This window comes from Erinaceus europaeus, chromosome 20, assembly GCF_950295315.1.
Source record: "Erinaceus europaeus chromosome 20, mEriEur2.1, whole genome shotgun sequence".
Lineage (NCBI taxonomy): Eukaryota > Metazoa > Chordata > Mammalia > Eulipotyphla > Erinaceidae > Erinaceus > Erinaceus europaeus.
Genome location: NC_080181.1, coordinates 15,268,732 through 15,287,440, shown reverse-complemented (window position 1 = coordinate 15,287,440; position 18,709 = coordinate 15,268,732). Strand labels below are relative to the sequence as shown.

The 18,709-nt window shown below is 40.1% G+C and overlaps 1 protein-coding gene across 4 annotated transcripts in view; it reads right to left on the bottom strand.

Moving 5' to 3' along the window:
• The window catches only part of JAML (junction adhesion molecule like), a 46,933-nt gene that overhangs the window by 13,279 nt on the left and 14,945 nt on the right, over positions 1–18,709 (bottom strand). For all 4 annotated transcript variants that reach the window (XM_060179984.1, XM_060179985.1, XM_060179983.1 and 1 more), the window contains 3 exons: positions 15,192–15,417; positions 4,556–4,668; positions 1,810–2,044 (listed from right to left, as the gene is read on the bottom strand). In XM_060179984.1, coding sequence (XP_060035967.1) covers positions 1,810–2,044; positions 4,556–4,668; positions 15,192–15,417 — 574 coding nt within the window. The remainder of the gene's footprint in view (positions 1–1,809; positions 2,045–4,555; positions 4,669–15,191; positions 15,418–18,709) is intronic.

Here is an 18,709-nt window from a genome sequence, read left to right as displayed (position 1 = left end):
TCCTCACCTGTGGGGGGGAGGGTCACTTCATGTGTACGAATGAGCTTCTACTATGATATGTTTTTTCTGTGAAGTAGAGCTCACCAAAGAGGGAACCTGTATTGCTATGAACTCGGCCCAGGTTTGAGACCCAGCACTACATGGGAGGTTGTATGCACTGGGGGAAACTCTGGTACTTTGATGTTTCTTCCTCTGTCTCTCTAATCTGAATGAAAAGCAGTAAAATCATACATGCATGAGTTAACACATACACTTACAAAATTAAAAATCCATCTATTCTATTTATCTCCTCATCAAGAACCATTTTGCTATTAATAAGTAACACCAGAGACTTAAGTCTCTGACTAAAGGTCTCAAGATATGTTCTATCCTCCTTCCAGTACCTCCCAACCACAGTTAACTATAGCCAACTAGAGGCCCTAGCTAGACAAAGTCCACAGGCCACATCCTGACTGCTAAATGGGTTGTGGTTTAACTTCTAACTTATCAACTTCTCTCCTTCAATACAATCAAGCCTTTATTTTCCTATGTACTACTGGCCTTACGGTACAGTGTTTACCAGAATACAGAATCTTTGACCAGAAAATACTTCAATTTTGGCTCCTGTTTTTTTCGGTTCTTTGCTGTCCCTCTCCAAGTCAAGATCAGTGTACCTTCCACTATAAAGCATTCAGTGTCCCTCTCAAAGCTAGTGAAAATGACTTTAGACATCAACTCCAATTTATCTATGCATTTCTTTACCTTTAGGCTTTTTTTTTTTTTTTTTGTCTCCAGGGTTATCACTGGGGCTCAGTGCCTGCATCCTGGAGGTCTTTTTTTTCCCATTTTTGTTGCCCTAGTTGTTGCTATTATTGTTATTGCTGTTGCTGTTGTTGGGTAGGACAGAGAGAAATCAAGAGAGGAGGGGAGACAGAGAAGGGGAAAGAAAAAGATAGATACCTATTCTCTAACCGTCTGGGAGTATGGACCCAGGTTCATTATGGGGTGCAGAAGGTAGAAGGTCTGGCTTCTGTAATTGCTTCTCCTCTGAACCATGTGCATTGATAGGTCGATCCATACTCCCAGCCTCTTTCCCTAAAAAGAAAGAAAGGAAGAAAGAAAGAAAGAAAAAAGATAGATACCTGCATACCTGCTTCACTGCCTGTGAAGTGATCTCCCCAGCATGTGGGGAGCTGGGGGCTCAAACAGGGATCTTTATGCCTATCCTTGCACTTCACATCATGTGCACTTAACCTACTATGCTACTAGACCTATTTTTAAAAAGATGTATTTGTGAGGGGAAAAGGGAAGAAGAGAGAATGAGAATACTCTAATATATGCAATATATGCAATGACAGGGATCAAACTCAGGACCTCACATTTGCAGAATACTATACTCTACCTGCTGCACTGCCTCCCACATCACTTCTTTATCTTTAAATTGGTAGATTACATTGGCAACAAGTGAAGTCTGGAAGAAGGCTGGTGCTCACTACACATTAGCTCCTTTAAAAAAGATTTATTCTATGAGATACAGTTCACATGAAAGAGAAGCCAGAGCACCACTCTGGTACATGTAGCACCAGATGGAATCAGATGCCTCATACATGGTTCCACCAGTCATCTAGCTACTTCTTTTCCTCTGGCCTAGCAGCATGAAGATGAGACAAGCAAAATGCTTTGGACTACAAAGTGAAGGGGTACCCTTCTCAGGGTCGTGTAAGCACAGGCTCAGCATCTCCACTTTTGCCTCCTAAAAGCCTGTCTGGCCTCACCCCAGCCCTAGCCATGACTACTAGCTAGGTGGTCTCTCAACACAATGTTACATACGTGGGGGGTTGCTCTTGATCACATCCAGCACAAAGGTTTTCCTAAATGTCAGGTCTCCCATGTGGATAGTGCAGCTATAGCTTCCTCTGTCTGACTCCTTCACCCCTCGGAGCATGATGGAGCCATCATTGCGGGATGTGTCCCCCACCAAGTTTACACGTTTCTGGAAATGGCCCCAGTTCTGGGGGTACCCAGTTCTGGTGTGTTTGAAGTAATAGCGCAATACAACTTCCTCCTAGAAGAGAAAGTCAAAACATGAGGTTAACAAAGACAGAGACTAGAAAGTGCAGGGTAGGTAGAGAAGGGATCCCAGGTTTCACAAGGCCCTGGGGGTGCAGGCAATAGAAGGTTCATGAGGAAGAACCAGCCATTTATATATACATGTATACAGCTATGTATGGTGGTAAGATATCACCAAACTGGGACGTACTGATCCACTGTTTCATCTGAAGAGAGGGATGATGAAAGTGAGGGTGAGGAATTTTCACATTCTTTTGCTTTTTATGACATTTCCAGTTCAACTTCTGACACCTGAAGCATGTCTGATACTGAATTTCAAATTTTTTCCCTCCAAACTAGTTCCTTTTGGTCTGTCCCATTTGGGTAAATGGCCATGCCTTCTTACAACTGCTCAGGCCAGAAATCTCAATTGCTCGCTCTCTTGCTTGTTCCCGTGCCCCACACCCCAGGATTGTATCTAAGGTTTTATGCTCTCTTGCTCGCTCTCCCCCTCCCAAGGATGGAATTGAAGGTCTTATGCATGCAAGGCTTGTACTCTACCACCAAGCCACCTCCCCAGTCATCTCTCCTTCTTGAACAACCCACTTCTAATTCTGTAACCTCTACCTTTAAATACAATGATTCAGGGGCTGGGCAGTGGTGCATCCAGTTAAGTGCACCTAGTACAAATTGCAAGGACCCATGCATGGATCAGGGTTCCAGCCCCCGGGGTCTCACCAGCGATGGAGCAGGTCTGCAGGGTTTTTGTTTTGTTTTTGCTGTCCCTGTGGCTAGAACCCCCAGATACACATGCTTCAGATCTCTGCTTATATGTCATCTTTTTTATGAGGCCTCCCTGCCCAACTACATAAAGTAACAACCACAATACCCTGCTTTGTTGTTTGTTCATGATAGCTCTTAACTATCACCTAGCCTATTATATATTATATTGCTCATTATTCCTCCATCTTGATTATAAGACTGGGCAGGGACTTTAACTGCAAAACTCAAAGTTAAATTGTGTGTGTGTGTGTGTGTGTGTGTGTGTTATAACTGAGGAAATAGTTAAGCAGATAGAGCACAAGATTTTCACTCCTAAAGTGTTCAGTTCTACCCCTGACACTGCAATGTTCCAGAGTGGTGCTCTGACTCTTCCTCTTTCTCTCTCTCCCTCTCTCTCATGAATCTTTCTATATCTCATATGAAATAAATCTTCTTGGGAGTTGGGCAGTAGCGCAGCGGGTTAAGCGCACGTGGCGCAGAGCGCAAGGACCTGCGTAAGGATCCTAGTTTGAGCCCCCGGCTCCCCACCTGCAGGGGAGTCGCTTCACAGGCAGTGAAGCAGGTCTGCAGGTGTCTATCTTTCTTTCTCCCTCTCTGTCTTCCCCTCCTCTCTCCATTTCTCTCTGTCCTATCCAACTACAACGACATCAATAACAACAATAACTACAACAATAAAACAAGAGCAACAAAAGGGAAAATAAATACTTTAAAAAATTTTTTTAAAAAACCAAGAATTGAAATAAATCTTCTCAAAAATCAAATAATTTATAGATAACTATCACAGGGAGATGAGAAACTGTACCCAAACATCTGTACTATAAACCATTCTCTTTCCCAATAATTTGAAGAACAAAAGTAAAAAATAGAATAAATCTTTTTAAAAAGAAACAAATACATGTAAATATCTGTTAAATTAATACTTGAATAAAGTTCTTACATCATTTATAAAGGTAGCTATTATTGCCTCTTAAAATCTTTTAAGTACAGGAAATGAGTATAATTACAAAAACACAAATTAAAAGGCCTGGCCCCTAAGTTACTGTCTCTTGTGACTCAAATTAGCAACTCAAAATGTCAACTCTCATCCTATTTTCTGCTGTGACTCACATGGTGGATGACATTTAAATGTATGACAAGCTCCCACAGGTGAACCTGGGGAGAAGATATATATGTTTTATATATATATATATATATATATATATATATATATATATATATATGTATCCAAGCCCCTCCATGATGCCACACTTTCTGACCCACTAGACAGCATACAGTAAATCAAGTGAGCACAAATGAATTCTTTTATAGGAATGACTTGGAACATGACAAGTTACTTTTCAATAATCTTTGCATCTTAATTTTTGTTAACAAGTTAGCTAGGAAATTCCTCATAACACACCTTGACATAAATTTATCAGCATGTCATAATGGAGATCTACTGGTCTAGGGAAAACAACGTTTTTATTGATTGCTTCAGAGTTGACATGATACAATAATCCTCTTTTTCTTCTTATCTTCGTTATTTTTCCCACCAGCAAAAGGTTGTACAGCAAATTGATCAAACTGAAAACAAAAAAAGGCCTTGTTCTGACAAACTCCAAATTCTAAACAAACCCTTGCTGTACAACCACAGTGCACTTGATTTCTTAGATGCACTTGATGCTCAGATTTCTCCTCTCCCCATGTTGTCCCAACACTGTTGGCCAGTGGCTTCTATCTCATAGGGATGGTTCCTCCCCCTTACCTTTGGATGCTCTTCTGACAAGAACATCCAGTCTACCTTGGTAATGTGTCTCTCTTCTGTGCTGTGGAAAACACATCTCATCTGAGTTGAATCACCAACATGGACCACAAGTTCTGGGGATAGAATAAAGAATCTAGTCAAACCCAAGGCATAATCTATAAAACTAAAGAACTTCTAGAAGAGATCATGGTTAGTGGAAGATGCTCAGAAGTAAAACACTGCCAAGTTTAACACACATTCTCTCCACATAAATTCAGATGATCCTGTGTGGACAAAATACTCAAGATGTCCTGCTCAAACCAGCAGAACACTCCAAGGTTAGAGAATACATTCTAGCTATCAACATACATCAAATCAGAAGGATCCTGCTAGCTTCAGACTACAATATACTTTTTGTGCTCCCTTTTAATTCCCTTCTCCTCCCCTTTTTTCAGAATTTCTCCCATGAGTACCAATTTCACTTTAATTTTATACTAAAGAAAGTGTAGAAATTGTAGAAGTACCCCACTTTCTATTTATCAATTTAGCTACACACATCTGTGAAGAATAGGAAGTAGAATGTCATATAAATTTCATTCTTATATATAACCCACCGGCTCTCCTTTTGCAGGCTGTCTTAAGACTTGCTTAGTAAGTATTTAGTTTTGGCTACAGTACAGGTCACAGGACTCCTTGCTAATTAGACCAAGACAATAAACAGTGCTCCTCTTCTCTTTTCTTTCTGTTTTAACCCTTGCTGCCATTCTTCCACCTGGTCCTCTTTCCCCTCTTCCTTCCTGACTTTCTAACTTCTATGCTCCTCCTTTTTTGTTCTGGTTTATTTATTTATTTATTTTCATTTCTTTATTGGATTAATATTTTACAGTCAACAGTAAATACAATAGTTTAAGCATGCATAACATTTCCCAGTTTTTCCACATAAAAATACAACCCCCACTAGGTTCTCTGCCATCAATGATCCCTCTTTTGCTTCTCTGTTTAAGCAGCTGACCCCATCAGATGTGTGCTGCATAAGTTATTTCAAAGGATCCCTTAAAATGAAAACAATTAAAAGATTGTTTCAGCAATATTCTACACAAATCAGTCATAAACTCAATTAAGAAAAAAGAGGCAGGATGGTATTTAGGGAGTCATAAATCTAGGTCTTATCTGGGTAGGGTTCTTTCAAAAGAGTATTAGTGGTAACCAGGAGATAGCTCAATCCATAAGAGGTCATAACTTGCATGTCTTGGGGCTGAATTCAGCCCCTAGCATTGTCGTATGTCAGAAGGAACAGTCGTGTTTCTCTCTCTCTCTCTTTTAAAAGTAAACGAATGTTTTATAAAAGAGCATTAAGTAAGAGATTGGGTAGTAGTGCACCTGGTTGAGTGCACATGTTACAATGCGCAAGGACCCAGGTTCAAGCTCCTGGTCCCCACCTGCAGGGGGAAAGTTTTGTGAGTGGTGAAGCCGGGCTGCAGGTGTCTCTCTGTCTCTCTCCTTATCCTCCCCTCCCCTCTTGATTTCTGACTGTCTCTTATCCAACAAATAACTAAAGATAACTTAAAAAAATAAATAAATAAAAGAGCATTAAGTAAAATTCATGAAAAAACAAGCAGTGTGTAAACCAACTTTCACATCCAAATTGTTTGCCATTTAGCTCTTTTAGATTTGTATCTTTTGTGTTTGACTATGGCATTACAGGACAAAGCAGAAAGAAGGAACCTAAAGTTAATCCTTGGGGAAGCACATGCAGCATTTGTTCTTGCTAGAGAACCACAGGTTTGGAATCAAAAGAAAAAAATTCACTTGAAAAAAATATAGCTACAGGCCACCTCCTGCAATTCATTTTTTTTTTTTAGAAGCCAAATTCAAACTGAGGCTAATTCAGGAATTTTATTCACTCAACAAATATTTATGGTCATTTGCTCTGTGCTGAGTATAGCCCAGGGCTGGTCAGGGCACAAACATAAGCCCAGGAGGAAGGCAAGAAACAAGTGAACAGATGTAATAAATGTCACCAAGGGGAGGGCAGGGTATTCCAAAGGTGCTCATTCAAAGAGCAGAACAAAACTAGTGGGCAAAGAGGGTCCAAAGTCTAGCTAGACTGCAAGCTTTCCTTATATCTCATACTATTTAAGAACGTGACTACTTAACTCACATTTAAACTTTTGAAAACAGTAAAATTGTTTCTTCAAACAAAATCTTACCTGACAGCCCAATGACTAAAACAGGACAAAGGAAAAGGACTTCTATTGTAGACCCCCTGACTTGTTATCATACTGAGTAGCCTATGAGGCTCCTTCAGCCTTGAGGACACTGCAGAGCATTTCAAACCATCAATCTAGCAGCTATGAAGGCCCTCAGTTCAATCCCTAGACCCACATACGGTAAATTAGTATTCTGGCTCCTTCCTCCCTTCCTTCCTTCCATCTCCTTCTATCACCTCTTCTTCCTTTTCCTCCTTCTCCTCTCACAAAATTAGTAAATATAAGTCAGGGCAATAATGCCAGTGATAGCACACCAGACTCTCATGTTTGAGGTTCCAGAAGACTCAGATTCAACTCCTGGCACCACCATATGTCAGAGTTAAACAGTTGTCTCTTACACTCATGAATATAACTAAACTTTTAAAAACTAGGTAAACGTATCTTTAAATTTTAATCTACAGGCTAGGTGGTGGTGCACCCAATTGAGCACACCTATTACCATGCACAAAGACCTGGGTTTGAGCTCCTACTCCTGACTTGCAGCAAGGAAGCTTCATGAACAGCAAAGTAGCAGGGCACTGTAGCAGGGCTACAGTGTCTATCTTTTTTTTTTCTTTTTGCCTCAAGGGTTATCACTAGAGTTTGGCGCCTGCACTATGAATCCACTGCCCCGGAGGCCTTTTTTCCCCCATTTCATTGGGTAGGACAGAGGGAAACTGAGAGAGATGGGGAAGATAGACGGGGATAGAAAGACAGATACCTGTATACCTGCTTCATGACTTGTGAACTGATTCCCCCTCCCCCACAGGTGGGAAGCTGGGGGCTCAAACAGGGATCCTTGCACCAGTCCTTGCCCTTTATATCATGTGTGCTACTTCCCAGCCCCTCTAGGTTTCTATCCTTCTCTTTCTATCTTCCCCTATCCTCTCAATTTTTCTCTGTACTATCAAATAAAAAAATAATAATCTATTTGACTGGATGAAAAAAACTATACTTCTGCCAGCCATGACATCACCTCCCCAGACAATAATTAGGATCCACCTGCATATCAGATTTCAGATGCAGGAAAACAACAACAATAACAACAACAAAAAACACTAGTATAGCCACAGGGCCTTTGGAATTTAACTAAAATATGCCTACTAGCTATCTACAAAATGGAGCCCCCCCCAACTCTTCATCTGCACTATTCCAGCGTTTAGGTCCATGATTGGTCAACAATTTGTTTGGCTTTCTATGTTAACTCTATTTTCAACCACCAGGTTCCAGATGCTAGCATGATGCTAACCAGACTTCCCTGGACAGACAACTCCACCAATGTGTTCTGGCACTCCACTTCCCCAGAGTCCTTCCCCACTAGGGAAAGAGAAAGACAGATTAGGAGTATGGATCAACCTGTCAATGCCTATGTTCAGGGGGGAAGCAATTATAGAAGCCAGACCTTCCACCTTCTGCATCTCACAATGGCCTTGGGTCCATACTTCCAGAGGATTAAAGAAGAATAGGAAAGCTATCAGGGGAGGGGATGGGATACAGAGTTCTGGTGGTGGGAATTATGAGAAGTTGTACCCCTCTTATCCTATGGTTTAGTCAATGTTTCCTTTTTATAAATAAAAAATTAAATTAAAAAGTTATAGGATATCGGATTTGACTTCCGGAGGCGGAGCTACGAGCAGCAGATCGCTTTCTCTCCTCTCCTCTCCTCTCCTCTCCTCTCCTCTCCTCTCCTCTCCTCTCCTCTCCTCTCCTCTCCCGGATCAACTAGGAATACCAAAGGAGACCACCCGGGACCGAAACAAGACAGGACTAGAATGACCACAGGAACCCAGTAAATCACCCGTGAGTACAAACACGCGTGGCTGGTGACAGAGAGGAGAGAGGGGCCTAAGGAGAGATTAAGTGACTGCTAACAGTTCAGCAGTTCAGCAGTTGAGACACCACCTCCAGTGTGCTCCACCAACAAGGGGAGAGCTTAAGGGAGGAGAGGACTCCCCAGAGACTCACCAAGTGCAACTCTGAGTCTCCATTGCTACTACCCTCAGAATCTGGAGCAGCAACAGGGAGGGACACCAGGGGACAGAGATCTAACCAGGAAACTCAGAAGACCTATACCTCAGTGGCATAGCTGAGGGGCTGTGAAAGTCTCTTTGCATAACCACTGGTTTATCTCTGCCACACCCTGCTTTATCTCTTGGTCAGGAGTCAGTGATTAAGCTAAGAAGCCTATTGATAGTTTAAAAGCCCTCAGGCTCCCATAGCCTACAGGGAAGGAAAAAAAAAAGAAAGAGGCTTTTAAACTACTGAGCTCCAACTCAGGGATTGAAATCACTGTTAACTTCCACCACTGTGAACCCTTTAATTAACTTACTTAGACACAAGACAATCCAGGCAATAGTGATCAATAATTTGAAAAGTACTGATAAAGGGAACACATAACATAATATATAAAATGGTTAAAACAACAAGAAAAAATATTGGAGAATCGAACCAGGACAAGAGTCCAGCTGAAAGTCCTCCAGAGGGTGAAGCACAAAATTACGAGTTCAACATCCAAACATTAGCTAAGGAAATAATAACAGGAGTGAGTAAAGAATTTGAAAAAATTGTAATCAGAAATGCAGGAACAACAAATGAGAATATGGAAGAAAATACTAATTATCTCATGGTTATTAGAGAGCTGAAAGCTGAAATCGCTGAGCTAAGAATGCAACTAGCTGAACAAGCTAAAACAGTATCAGAGCAGGGCAACAAAATAGATAATCTCCAGAAAACAGTAGAGGGCAGAGAGAATAGAATCTATGAGGCTGAAGACAGAATTAGCAAGATTGAGGATGAATTAGAGACAACTAAAAAAGAAGTAAGAGATTAAGAGATGCTGAAAACAACAACAGAGTCCTATGGGATGACTTCAAAAGAAACACTATATGCATTATTGGCATACCAGCGGAAGAAAGAGGAGAGGAAGAAAGCATTTTCCAGGCCATAGCAGCTGAAAACTTCTCTAGTCTAGACGACATCAAAGACATAAAAATTCAAGAAGCCCAGAGGGTCCCAAACAGAATTAACCCAGACCTAAAGACACCAAGACATATCATACTTAGAATGGAAAGGAATAAGGATAAAGAAAGGATCCTCAAGGCTTCAAGAGAAAAACAAAGAGTCACCTACAATGGAAAACCCATAGATTAGCAGCAGACTTCTCCATACAAACACTACAGGCCAGAAGAGAATGGCAAGATATCTATCGAGTGCTCAATGAGAAAGGCTTTCAACCAAGAATACTATATCCTGCTAGACTGTCATTCAGACTAGATGGAGGCATCAAAACCTTCTCAGACAAGCAACAGTTGAAGGAATCAACCATCACCAAGCCTGCCCTGAAAGAAGTTCTGAAAGGTCTTCTATAAACAACCAGACCACCACAAATAGGACATATATCAAAACACTCTAAAACTCTACAAGAATGGCGTTAAAATATCTTCAATCTTTGATATCAATAAATGTCAATGGCCTGAATTCACCTATTAAAAGACACAGAGTAGGAAGATGGATCAGAAAACACAACCCAACAATATGCTGTCTACAGGAAACCCACCTAACTCAACAAGACAAACACAGACACAAAGTAAAAGGATGGAAAACTATCATACAAGCCAATGGCCCACAATAAAGGGCAGGAGCAGCTATTCTCATCTCTGACATGATAGACTTTAAAATAGATAAGATTAAAAAAGATAGGAATGGACACTACTTAATGCTCAGAGGATCAGTCAATCAAGAGGACTTAACAATTATTAACATCTATGCACCCAATGAGAAGCCATCTAAATACATCAAACTTCTACTGAAAGAGCTACAGCAATATATTAACAGTAACACAATCATAGTAGGGGACTTCAACACCCCACTCTCTCAACTTGACAGATCATCCAGGAAGAAAATCAATAAAGACATAAGGGAGCTAAATGAAGAGATAGATAAACAAGAATGATTGGACATTTTCAGAGTCATTCATCCCAAGAAACTGGAATATACATTTTACTCAAATCCACATGGGTCATGCTCAAGGACAGACCATATATTAGGCCACAAAGACAGCATCAGCCAATTCAAGAGCATTGAAATCATCCCAAGCATCTTCTCAGACCACAGTGGAATTAAACTAACACTTAACAATCAACAAAAGATTAGTAACAGTCCCAAAATGTGGAAGCTCAACAGTACACTTCTTAACAACTTCTGGGTCAAAGAGGAAATCAAGGAAGAAAATAAATGTTTCGAGACTTCAATGAAAATGAAGACACAAGCTATCAAAATATTGGGGACACAGATAAGCAGTCCTAAGAGGGAAGTTAATAGCTATACAAGCACACATTAGGAAACAAGAAAAAGCACAAATAAACAGCCTGATTGCACATCTTAAAGACCTAGAAGAAGAACAACAAAGGAACCCTAAAGAAACCAGAAGGACAGAAATCACTAAAGTTAGGGCAGAAATAAATAACATTGAGAATAGGAAAACCATACAAAAGATCAATGAAAGTAAATGTTGGTTCTTCGAAAGAGTGAACAAAATCGACAAACCTTTAGCCAGACTCAAAAAACAAAAAAGGGAGAAGACCCAAATAAATCAGATAGTAAATGAAAGAGGAGATATCACAACAGACACTGCAGAAATTCAACATATCATGCGAGGCTTCTATGAACAACTATATGCCACCAAGCTAGAGAACCTGGAAGAAATGGACGATTTCCTAGATACCTACCAACTTCCAAAACTAAGAGGAAGTGGATAACATGAACAGGCCCACCACAGCTAATGAAATAGAAACAGTTATCAAAAATATCCCCAAAAATAAAAGTCCTGGACCAGATGGTTTTACAAATGAATTCTACAAAACTTTCAAAGAAGAACTAATACCTCTACTTTTAAAAGTCTTCCAGAAGATTGAAGACACTGGAATACTTCCTGCCAGCTTCTATGAAGCCAACATCATCCTGATACCAAAAGCAGACAGGGACACAACCAAAAAAGAAAACTACAGACCAATATCTCTGATGAACATAGATGCGAAAATATTGAACAAAATTCTAGCCAACCGGATACAGCAGTATATCAAAAAGATTGTTCATCATGACCAAGTGGGGTTTATCCTAGGCATGCAAGGTTGGTTTAATATATGTAAATCAATCAATGTGATCCACCACATCAACAAAAGCAAGAACAAAAACCACATGGTCATATCAATAGATTCAGAGAAAGCCTTTGACAAAATACAACATCCCTTTATGATCAAAACACTACAAAAAATGGGAATAGATGGAAAATTCCTCAAGATAGTGGAGTCTATATATAGCAAACCTACAGCCAACATCATACTCAATGGTGAAAAACTGGAAGCATTTTCCCTCAGATCAGGTACTAGACAGGACTGCCCCCTATCACCATTACTATTTAACATAGTGTTGGGAGTTCTTGCCATAGCAATCAGGCAGGACCAAGGAATTAAAGGGGTACAGATTGGAAGAGAAGAAGTCAAACTCTCCCTGTTTGCAGATGACATGATAGTATACACAGAAAAACCTAAGGAATCCAGCAAGAAACTTTTGGAAATCATCAGGAAATACAGTAAGGTGTCAGGCTACAAAATTAACATTCAAAAGTCAGTGGCATTCCTCTATGCAAACACTAAGCTAGAAGAACTTGAAATCCAGAAATCAATTCCTTTTACTATAGCAACAAAAACTATAAAATATCTAGGAGTAAACCTAACCAAAGAAGTGAAAGACTTGTATACTGAAAATTATGAGTCACTACTCAAAGAAATTGAAAAAGACACAAAGAAGTGGAAAGATATTCCATGTTCATGGGTTGGAAGAATTAACATCATCAAAATGAATATATTACCCAGAGCCATCTAGAAATTTAATGCTATCCCCATCAAGATCCCAAGCACATTTTTTAGGAGAATAGAACAAATGCTACAAATGTTTATCTGGAACCAGAAAAGACCTAGAATTGCCAAAACAATCTTGAGAAAAAAGAACAGAACTGGAGGCATCATACTCCCAGATCTCAAACTGCTTGGTACTGGAACAGGAATAGACACACTGACCAGTGGAATAGAATTGAGAGCCCAGAAATGAGGCCCCACACCTATGGACATCTAATCTTTGACAAAGGTGCCCAGACTATTCAATGGGGAAAGCAGAATCTCTTCAACAAATGGTGTTGGAAACAATGGGTTGAAACATGCAGAAGAATGAAACTGAATCACTATATTTCACCGAATACAAAAGTAAATTCCAAGTGGATCAAGGACTTGGATGTTAGACCACAAACTATCAAATACTTAGAGGAAAATATTGGCAGAACTCTTTTCTGCATAAATTTTAAAGACATTTTCAATGAAACGAATCCAATTACAAAGAAGACTAAGGCAAGCATAAACCTATGGGACTACATCAAATTAAAAAGCTTCTTCACAGCATAAGAAACCACTACCCAAACCAAGAGACCCCTCACAGAATGGGAGAAGATCTTTACATGTCATACATCAGACAAAAATTTAATAAACAACATATATAAAGAGCTTGCCAGACTCAACAACAAGACAACCCCATCCAAAAATGGGGGGAGGACTTGGACAGAATATTCACCACAGAAGAGATCCAAAAGGCCGAGAAACACATGAAAAAATGCTCCAAGTCTCTGATTGTCAGAGAAATGCAAATCAAGACAACAATGAGATATCACTTCACTCCTGTGAGAATGTCATACATCAGAAAAGATAACAACAGCAAATGCTGGAGAGGGTGTGGGGTCAAAGGAACCCTCCTGCACTGCTGGTGGGAATGTCAATTGGTCCAACCTCTATGGAGAACAGTCTGGAAAACTCTTAGAAGGCTAGAAATTGACCTACCCTATGACCCTGCAATTCCTCTCCAGGGGTTATATCCTAAGGAACCCAACACATCCATCCAAAAAGATCTGTGTACACATATGTTCTTGGCAGCACAATTTGTAATAGCCAAAACCTGGAAGCAACCCAGGTGTCCAGCAACAGATGAGTGGCTAAGCAAGTTGTGGTGTATATACACAATGGAATACTACTCAGCTGTAAAAAACGGTGACTTCACCGTTTTCAGCCGATCTTGGATGGACCTTGAAAAAATCATGTTGAGTGAAATAAGTCAGAAACAGAAGGATGAATATGGGATGATCTCACTCTCAGGCAGAAGTTGAAATACAAGATCAGAAAAGAAAACACAAGTAGAACCTGAAATGGAATTGGCATATTGCACCAAAGTAAAAGACTCTGGGATGGGTGGGAGGGGAGAATACAGATCCATGAAGGATGATAAATGACATAGTGGGGGTCGTATTGTTAAATGGGAAACTGGGGAATGTTATTCATGTACAAACTATTGTATTTACTGTTGAATGTAAAACATTAATTCCCCAATAAAGAAATAAATTTTTTAAAAAAGTTATAGGATATCAACTGCATGAAATATTACTCTACAATTAAAAAGATGATACTGTATCCTCTAGGAGAAGATGGATGGAACTGGATATAATTATGCTTAGGGAAGTAAGCAATGAACTGGAAGACAACTACTGGATATTTTTGTTCATATGTGGAATATAGAGAATTGAAACACCTGAACTTGCAAAATAAAAAAAAGTAGCCAACATATTTCTAAGACTTTGAGAGAGCTATGATGGTTATTGCTGGGAAGGTGGTGGGTATTGTATGGAACCCCTATAATATTATAATTCTATAAATCACTAGTAAACTTGTTATTTGTTATTTCTTCTTTTCTCTGTTCTTCTTTTGGTAGAGAGGCAGAATAAAAGAGAACAAAACACTGAAACTGGGTTGCACACATGACAAAGTGTTATTAATGAATTATTAATAATTTTAATTAACCTACTAAAGCTGCTCACTCTACCTACAAACTGGAAAACAAGGTACAAAAAAAGTTAAAATTTGCTTATAATTATTTTATGCCCTATTCCAGAGCATTTAAAATAGTTACATATAAAATATGGATGGGACACCAATGTGATTAACTAGTGGGAAGTCTCAGGGTATAAAGTCCATGAACTCTGTTATTAGAGAGAAGTTCACGTATTATTACACCATTCAATAAAAACGTGGCCCAGACAGCCAAGTGACTTAAACTTCTCTAACTTCAGTTACCTCATTGACCTGTCAAATGAAAAGAACAAGACTTCCTTCATAGCGTTTTCATGAGGATGAAATGCTTAAAATAAATGTCATTATTTTTATTTAAAGAACACCATTTACTGAGAACTCAATCTGTGATAAATCCCTAAGCAGAAAGGTAGCATTTGTCCAACAAAAGCAGTTCCTTCCCCCCTTTGGCCCACTTATCGCTTGTCCCTGTGCCCTTCTCCAAGTCAGCAGGAATTAATGTACCTTTGGGCTCCTCTGGTAGGACATGTAGCACCACTATTTTTTTCAACACCATGCTTTCCATTTCCAGGCGGATCTCACAGGTGTAGTTTCCCTGGTCAGTCTCTTTCACATTTTGGAGCAGGAGGGAACCATCCCTCCGTGAAATGTTCCCCACCAAGCTCACACGATCCAAGAAGCGCCCCACAGGCACGCTGACACCAGAATAATAGTACAGCACATAGTCATCCTGTAGTAAAACACAACATGGGGGTCGGGGTTAAGAAGTCAATAGATCTGGAAGTCTGGATTTAAAAGACCGTGTTCTTTTAAAAATACTTGGTGCCTAGCACAGCTATATACAAGATACTGGATACTGTACAGCAAACCATAACAAAAGGACTTTTCAAAGTTAACCCAATTACCAAACAATGTGATGATAACATTAACTATCGATTGTCTTTTTGAACCCTAAGACAGCAGGAACCTCACATCTCCACTATAGAGTCCCTACTTCCCCCAGTCCTGGAACCATTGGATAGGGCCCACTTTCCCGTATGCCTCTCCCAAACCATACCAAATAATATTGCATCCGCCGATCACAACCTAACCAATGCAACGATTGCCACCTCAACATGCTTCACCTCAGACTGTGTCCAGAGACTTCATGTGTGGAATGACAACCCTTCAACTTCATTACTCGGGTGATACCTTTCCTTTTATAGTACACTCTAATTTCATCTCAGGTGGTTCACTTTCTAACAAAGTCCCATAACCTAGATATACACCAGTTTCTGTGAGAGAGAGCTTATGTGCACACGTATCCATAAACTACTGCAAAATATATACCTGAAAGCAGAAGTACACTAGAGTTTGCAGTGAGTACCTCCCTAACACTTCCTCTCCACTATTCCAAGCTTGGGATCCATGATTGTTCAACAAATTGTTTGGCTTCGTATGTTAACTCTCTTTTCAATCACCAGGTTCCAGATGCCACCAGGATGCTGGCCAGACTTCCCTGGATTGAAGACCCCACCAATGTGTCCTGGAGCTCAGCTTCCCCAGAGACACACCTAACTAGGGAAAGAGAGAGGCAGACTGGGAGTATGGACCGACCAGTCAACGCCCATGTTCAGCGGGGAAGCAATTACAGAAGCCAGACCTTCTACCTTCTGCAGCCCTCAATGACCCTGGGTCCATGCTCCCAGAGGGCTAGAGAATGGGAAAGCTATCATGGGAGGGGATGGGTTATGGAGATTGGGTGATGGGAATTGTGTGGAGTTGTACCCCTCCTACCTTATGGTTTTGTTCATTAATCCTTTCTTAAATAAAAAATTAAAAATAAATAAATAAATAAATAAATACTTGGTGCCAGCGGTGGAAGGTTCAGTCCTCTGTAGTGCAAATGCCAGAAGCAGAGCTATATCTATGATCTCTCGATCTCTCTCTCTCCCCCATCTCTCTCTCATTCTCTCTGTAAATAAAATTAAAAGCAAACCTTTCTATATTACCACACAGAAAAATGTGTATGTGTGTATGTGTCCAGAACCTCATATATATACCCAATTTCACCATTCAAGGTCAACTTATTCAGACAGAAAGAGAGGAATACATAGCTCAGTACCAAAGTTTCTTCCCCTGGTACTGTAGTAGTCCAGCATGATGCTAAGTAGAGAACCTGAGGCATGCATGCCAATGTATATATCTTGCCTGGTGAGTTCTCTTTCTTCCTAACCCTAGAAGTGTTTAAATTTTAAAACATGCAGTCAATGTGGCATCTCAGTGCTAGAGCACAGTATCTTCAAGTGTGGGGTCTTGAGTTCAATCCCTTGTGCCATATATGCCAGAGCAATGCTTGATTCTCTCATAAGAGAATGAAACTTTACAGCCAGCCAGCCAGCCAGCCAGCCAGGCATAGACAGGCATACAGACAGACAGAAGGACAGACAAATGAACAAAGGAACAAATGAATGATGGGTCTCTTCTTTTTAAAGTACTTGGTTGGCCAAAGAGATATGCAATGCTCGCACACCAGACTTTCATGCCTGAGGCAGAATTTCCAGATTCAATCTCCTATATCACCATAAGTTAGAGTTCTACAAAGAGCAATGCTCTAGTATCCATCTCCATAAAAATAAAAAAAAAAAAAGGTTCAATCCCCCGCAACACCATAAGCCAGAACTGAACAGTGCTCTGGCTTAAAAAAATAATAATAAATAAAAATTTTAAATAATGAATTATTAAATAAGAACTTGGTACACACTTAGTTTTAACAAATTATAAAGTTCCAAGTAATTATAATAATTACAATTATACAATACTGTGACTGTGCAGGGATCATGGTTTTATATTTGTTTGTTTATTGCCACCAGATTTATCACTGGGGGCTCGGTGCCTGTACCATGAATCCACCATTCCCAGAAATCATTTTTCCTTTTTTTTTTCACCATTATTTTATAGGACAGAGAGAAATTGAGAAGGAGGGGGGAGATAGGAAGAGAGACAGAGAGACACCTGCAGTACCTACTTTACCATTCATGAAACATCCCCCTGCAAGTGGGGAGTGGGAGCTCCAACCCAGCTCATTGTGCATGGTAATGTATGCACTTACCCAGGTGTGTCTGTGGCTTATCTTTTATAAAGACAACAAGAAAAATATAGGCTGTGCACCTTTGTTTCTTACTCTCTTAGGTACAGTGTAACACCTGATTACTTTGAAGATTGCTCTGGGGATTCAACTCATTATTTCTGCAAGCCATCTCCTGCTGTCACTGTTTTCTGTCTTGGCTCCAAAAATAACAACATTCCTAAGTCAGGTAGCATCATCAACAAGGAATGATTTCCAGGTTCAGGGGGGAATCCTAGAGTATTCTTATTTCTACTTATGCCATGGGCACATCCCTCTAGAAATTATAACATGTAATAAACTTCTGAGAGAATAGTGTTATAAAGATGATGTGCTCTGAAGTACATTTGCAAATGTTGGTGTCTTATTGCTAGTAGCACTGTACTGAAAACAAACTTCACTCAGTCATAATTCATCTGCTATCCCAACACGTCAAGCAGCTGTGAAGGAGAGATAATTCCCCAGGACATAAGTGGAAACCAGAATGCTGGAAGAATCTGTCCCTTGTTACTGTGACAACACATTTTAAAAATATTTTATTGTCTTTACTTATTTATTGGATAGAGACAGCCAAAAGTTGAAAGGAAGGAGAGAAAGAAAAAGAGAGAGAGAGAGACCTGCAGCACTGCTTCACCACTTATGAAGTTCTCCTGCTGCAGGTGGGGACCAGGGGCTTGAGTCCTCACGCACTGTAATACATGTGCTCAATCAGTACACCACCACCCAGCCCCTGAAACCTATATTTTTAAATTTTATTTATAAAAAGGAAACACTGACAAAAAACACAGGATAAGAGGGGTACAATGCCACACAGTTCCCACCACCAGAACTCTGTATCCCATCCCCTCCCCTGATAGCTTGAAACATATTTTGTAAGAGGCTATCTAGAGCAATGTGCTCTCTGCTCTCTCCCCCC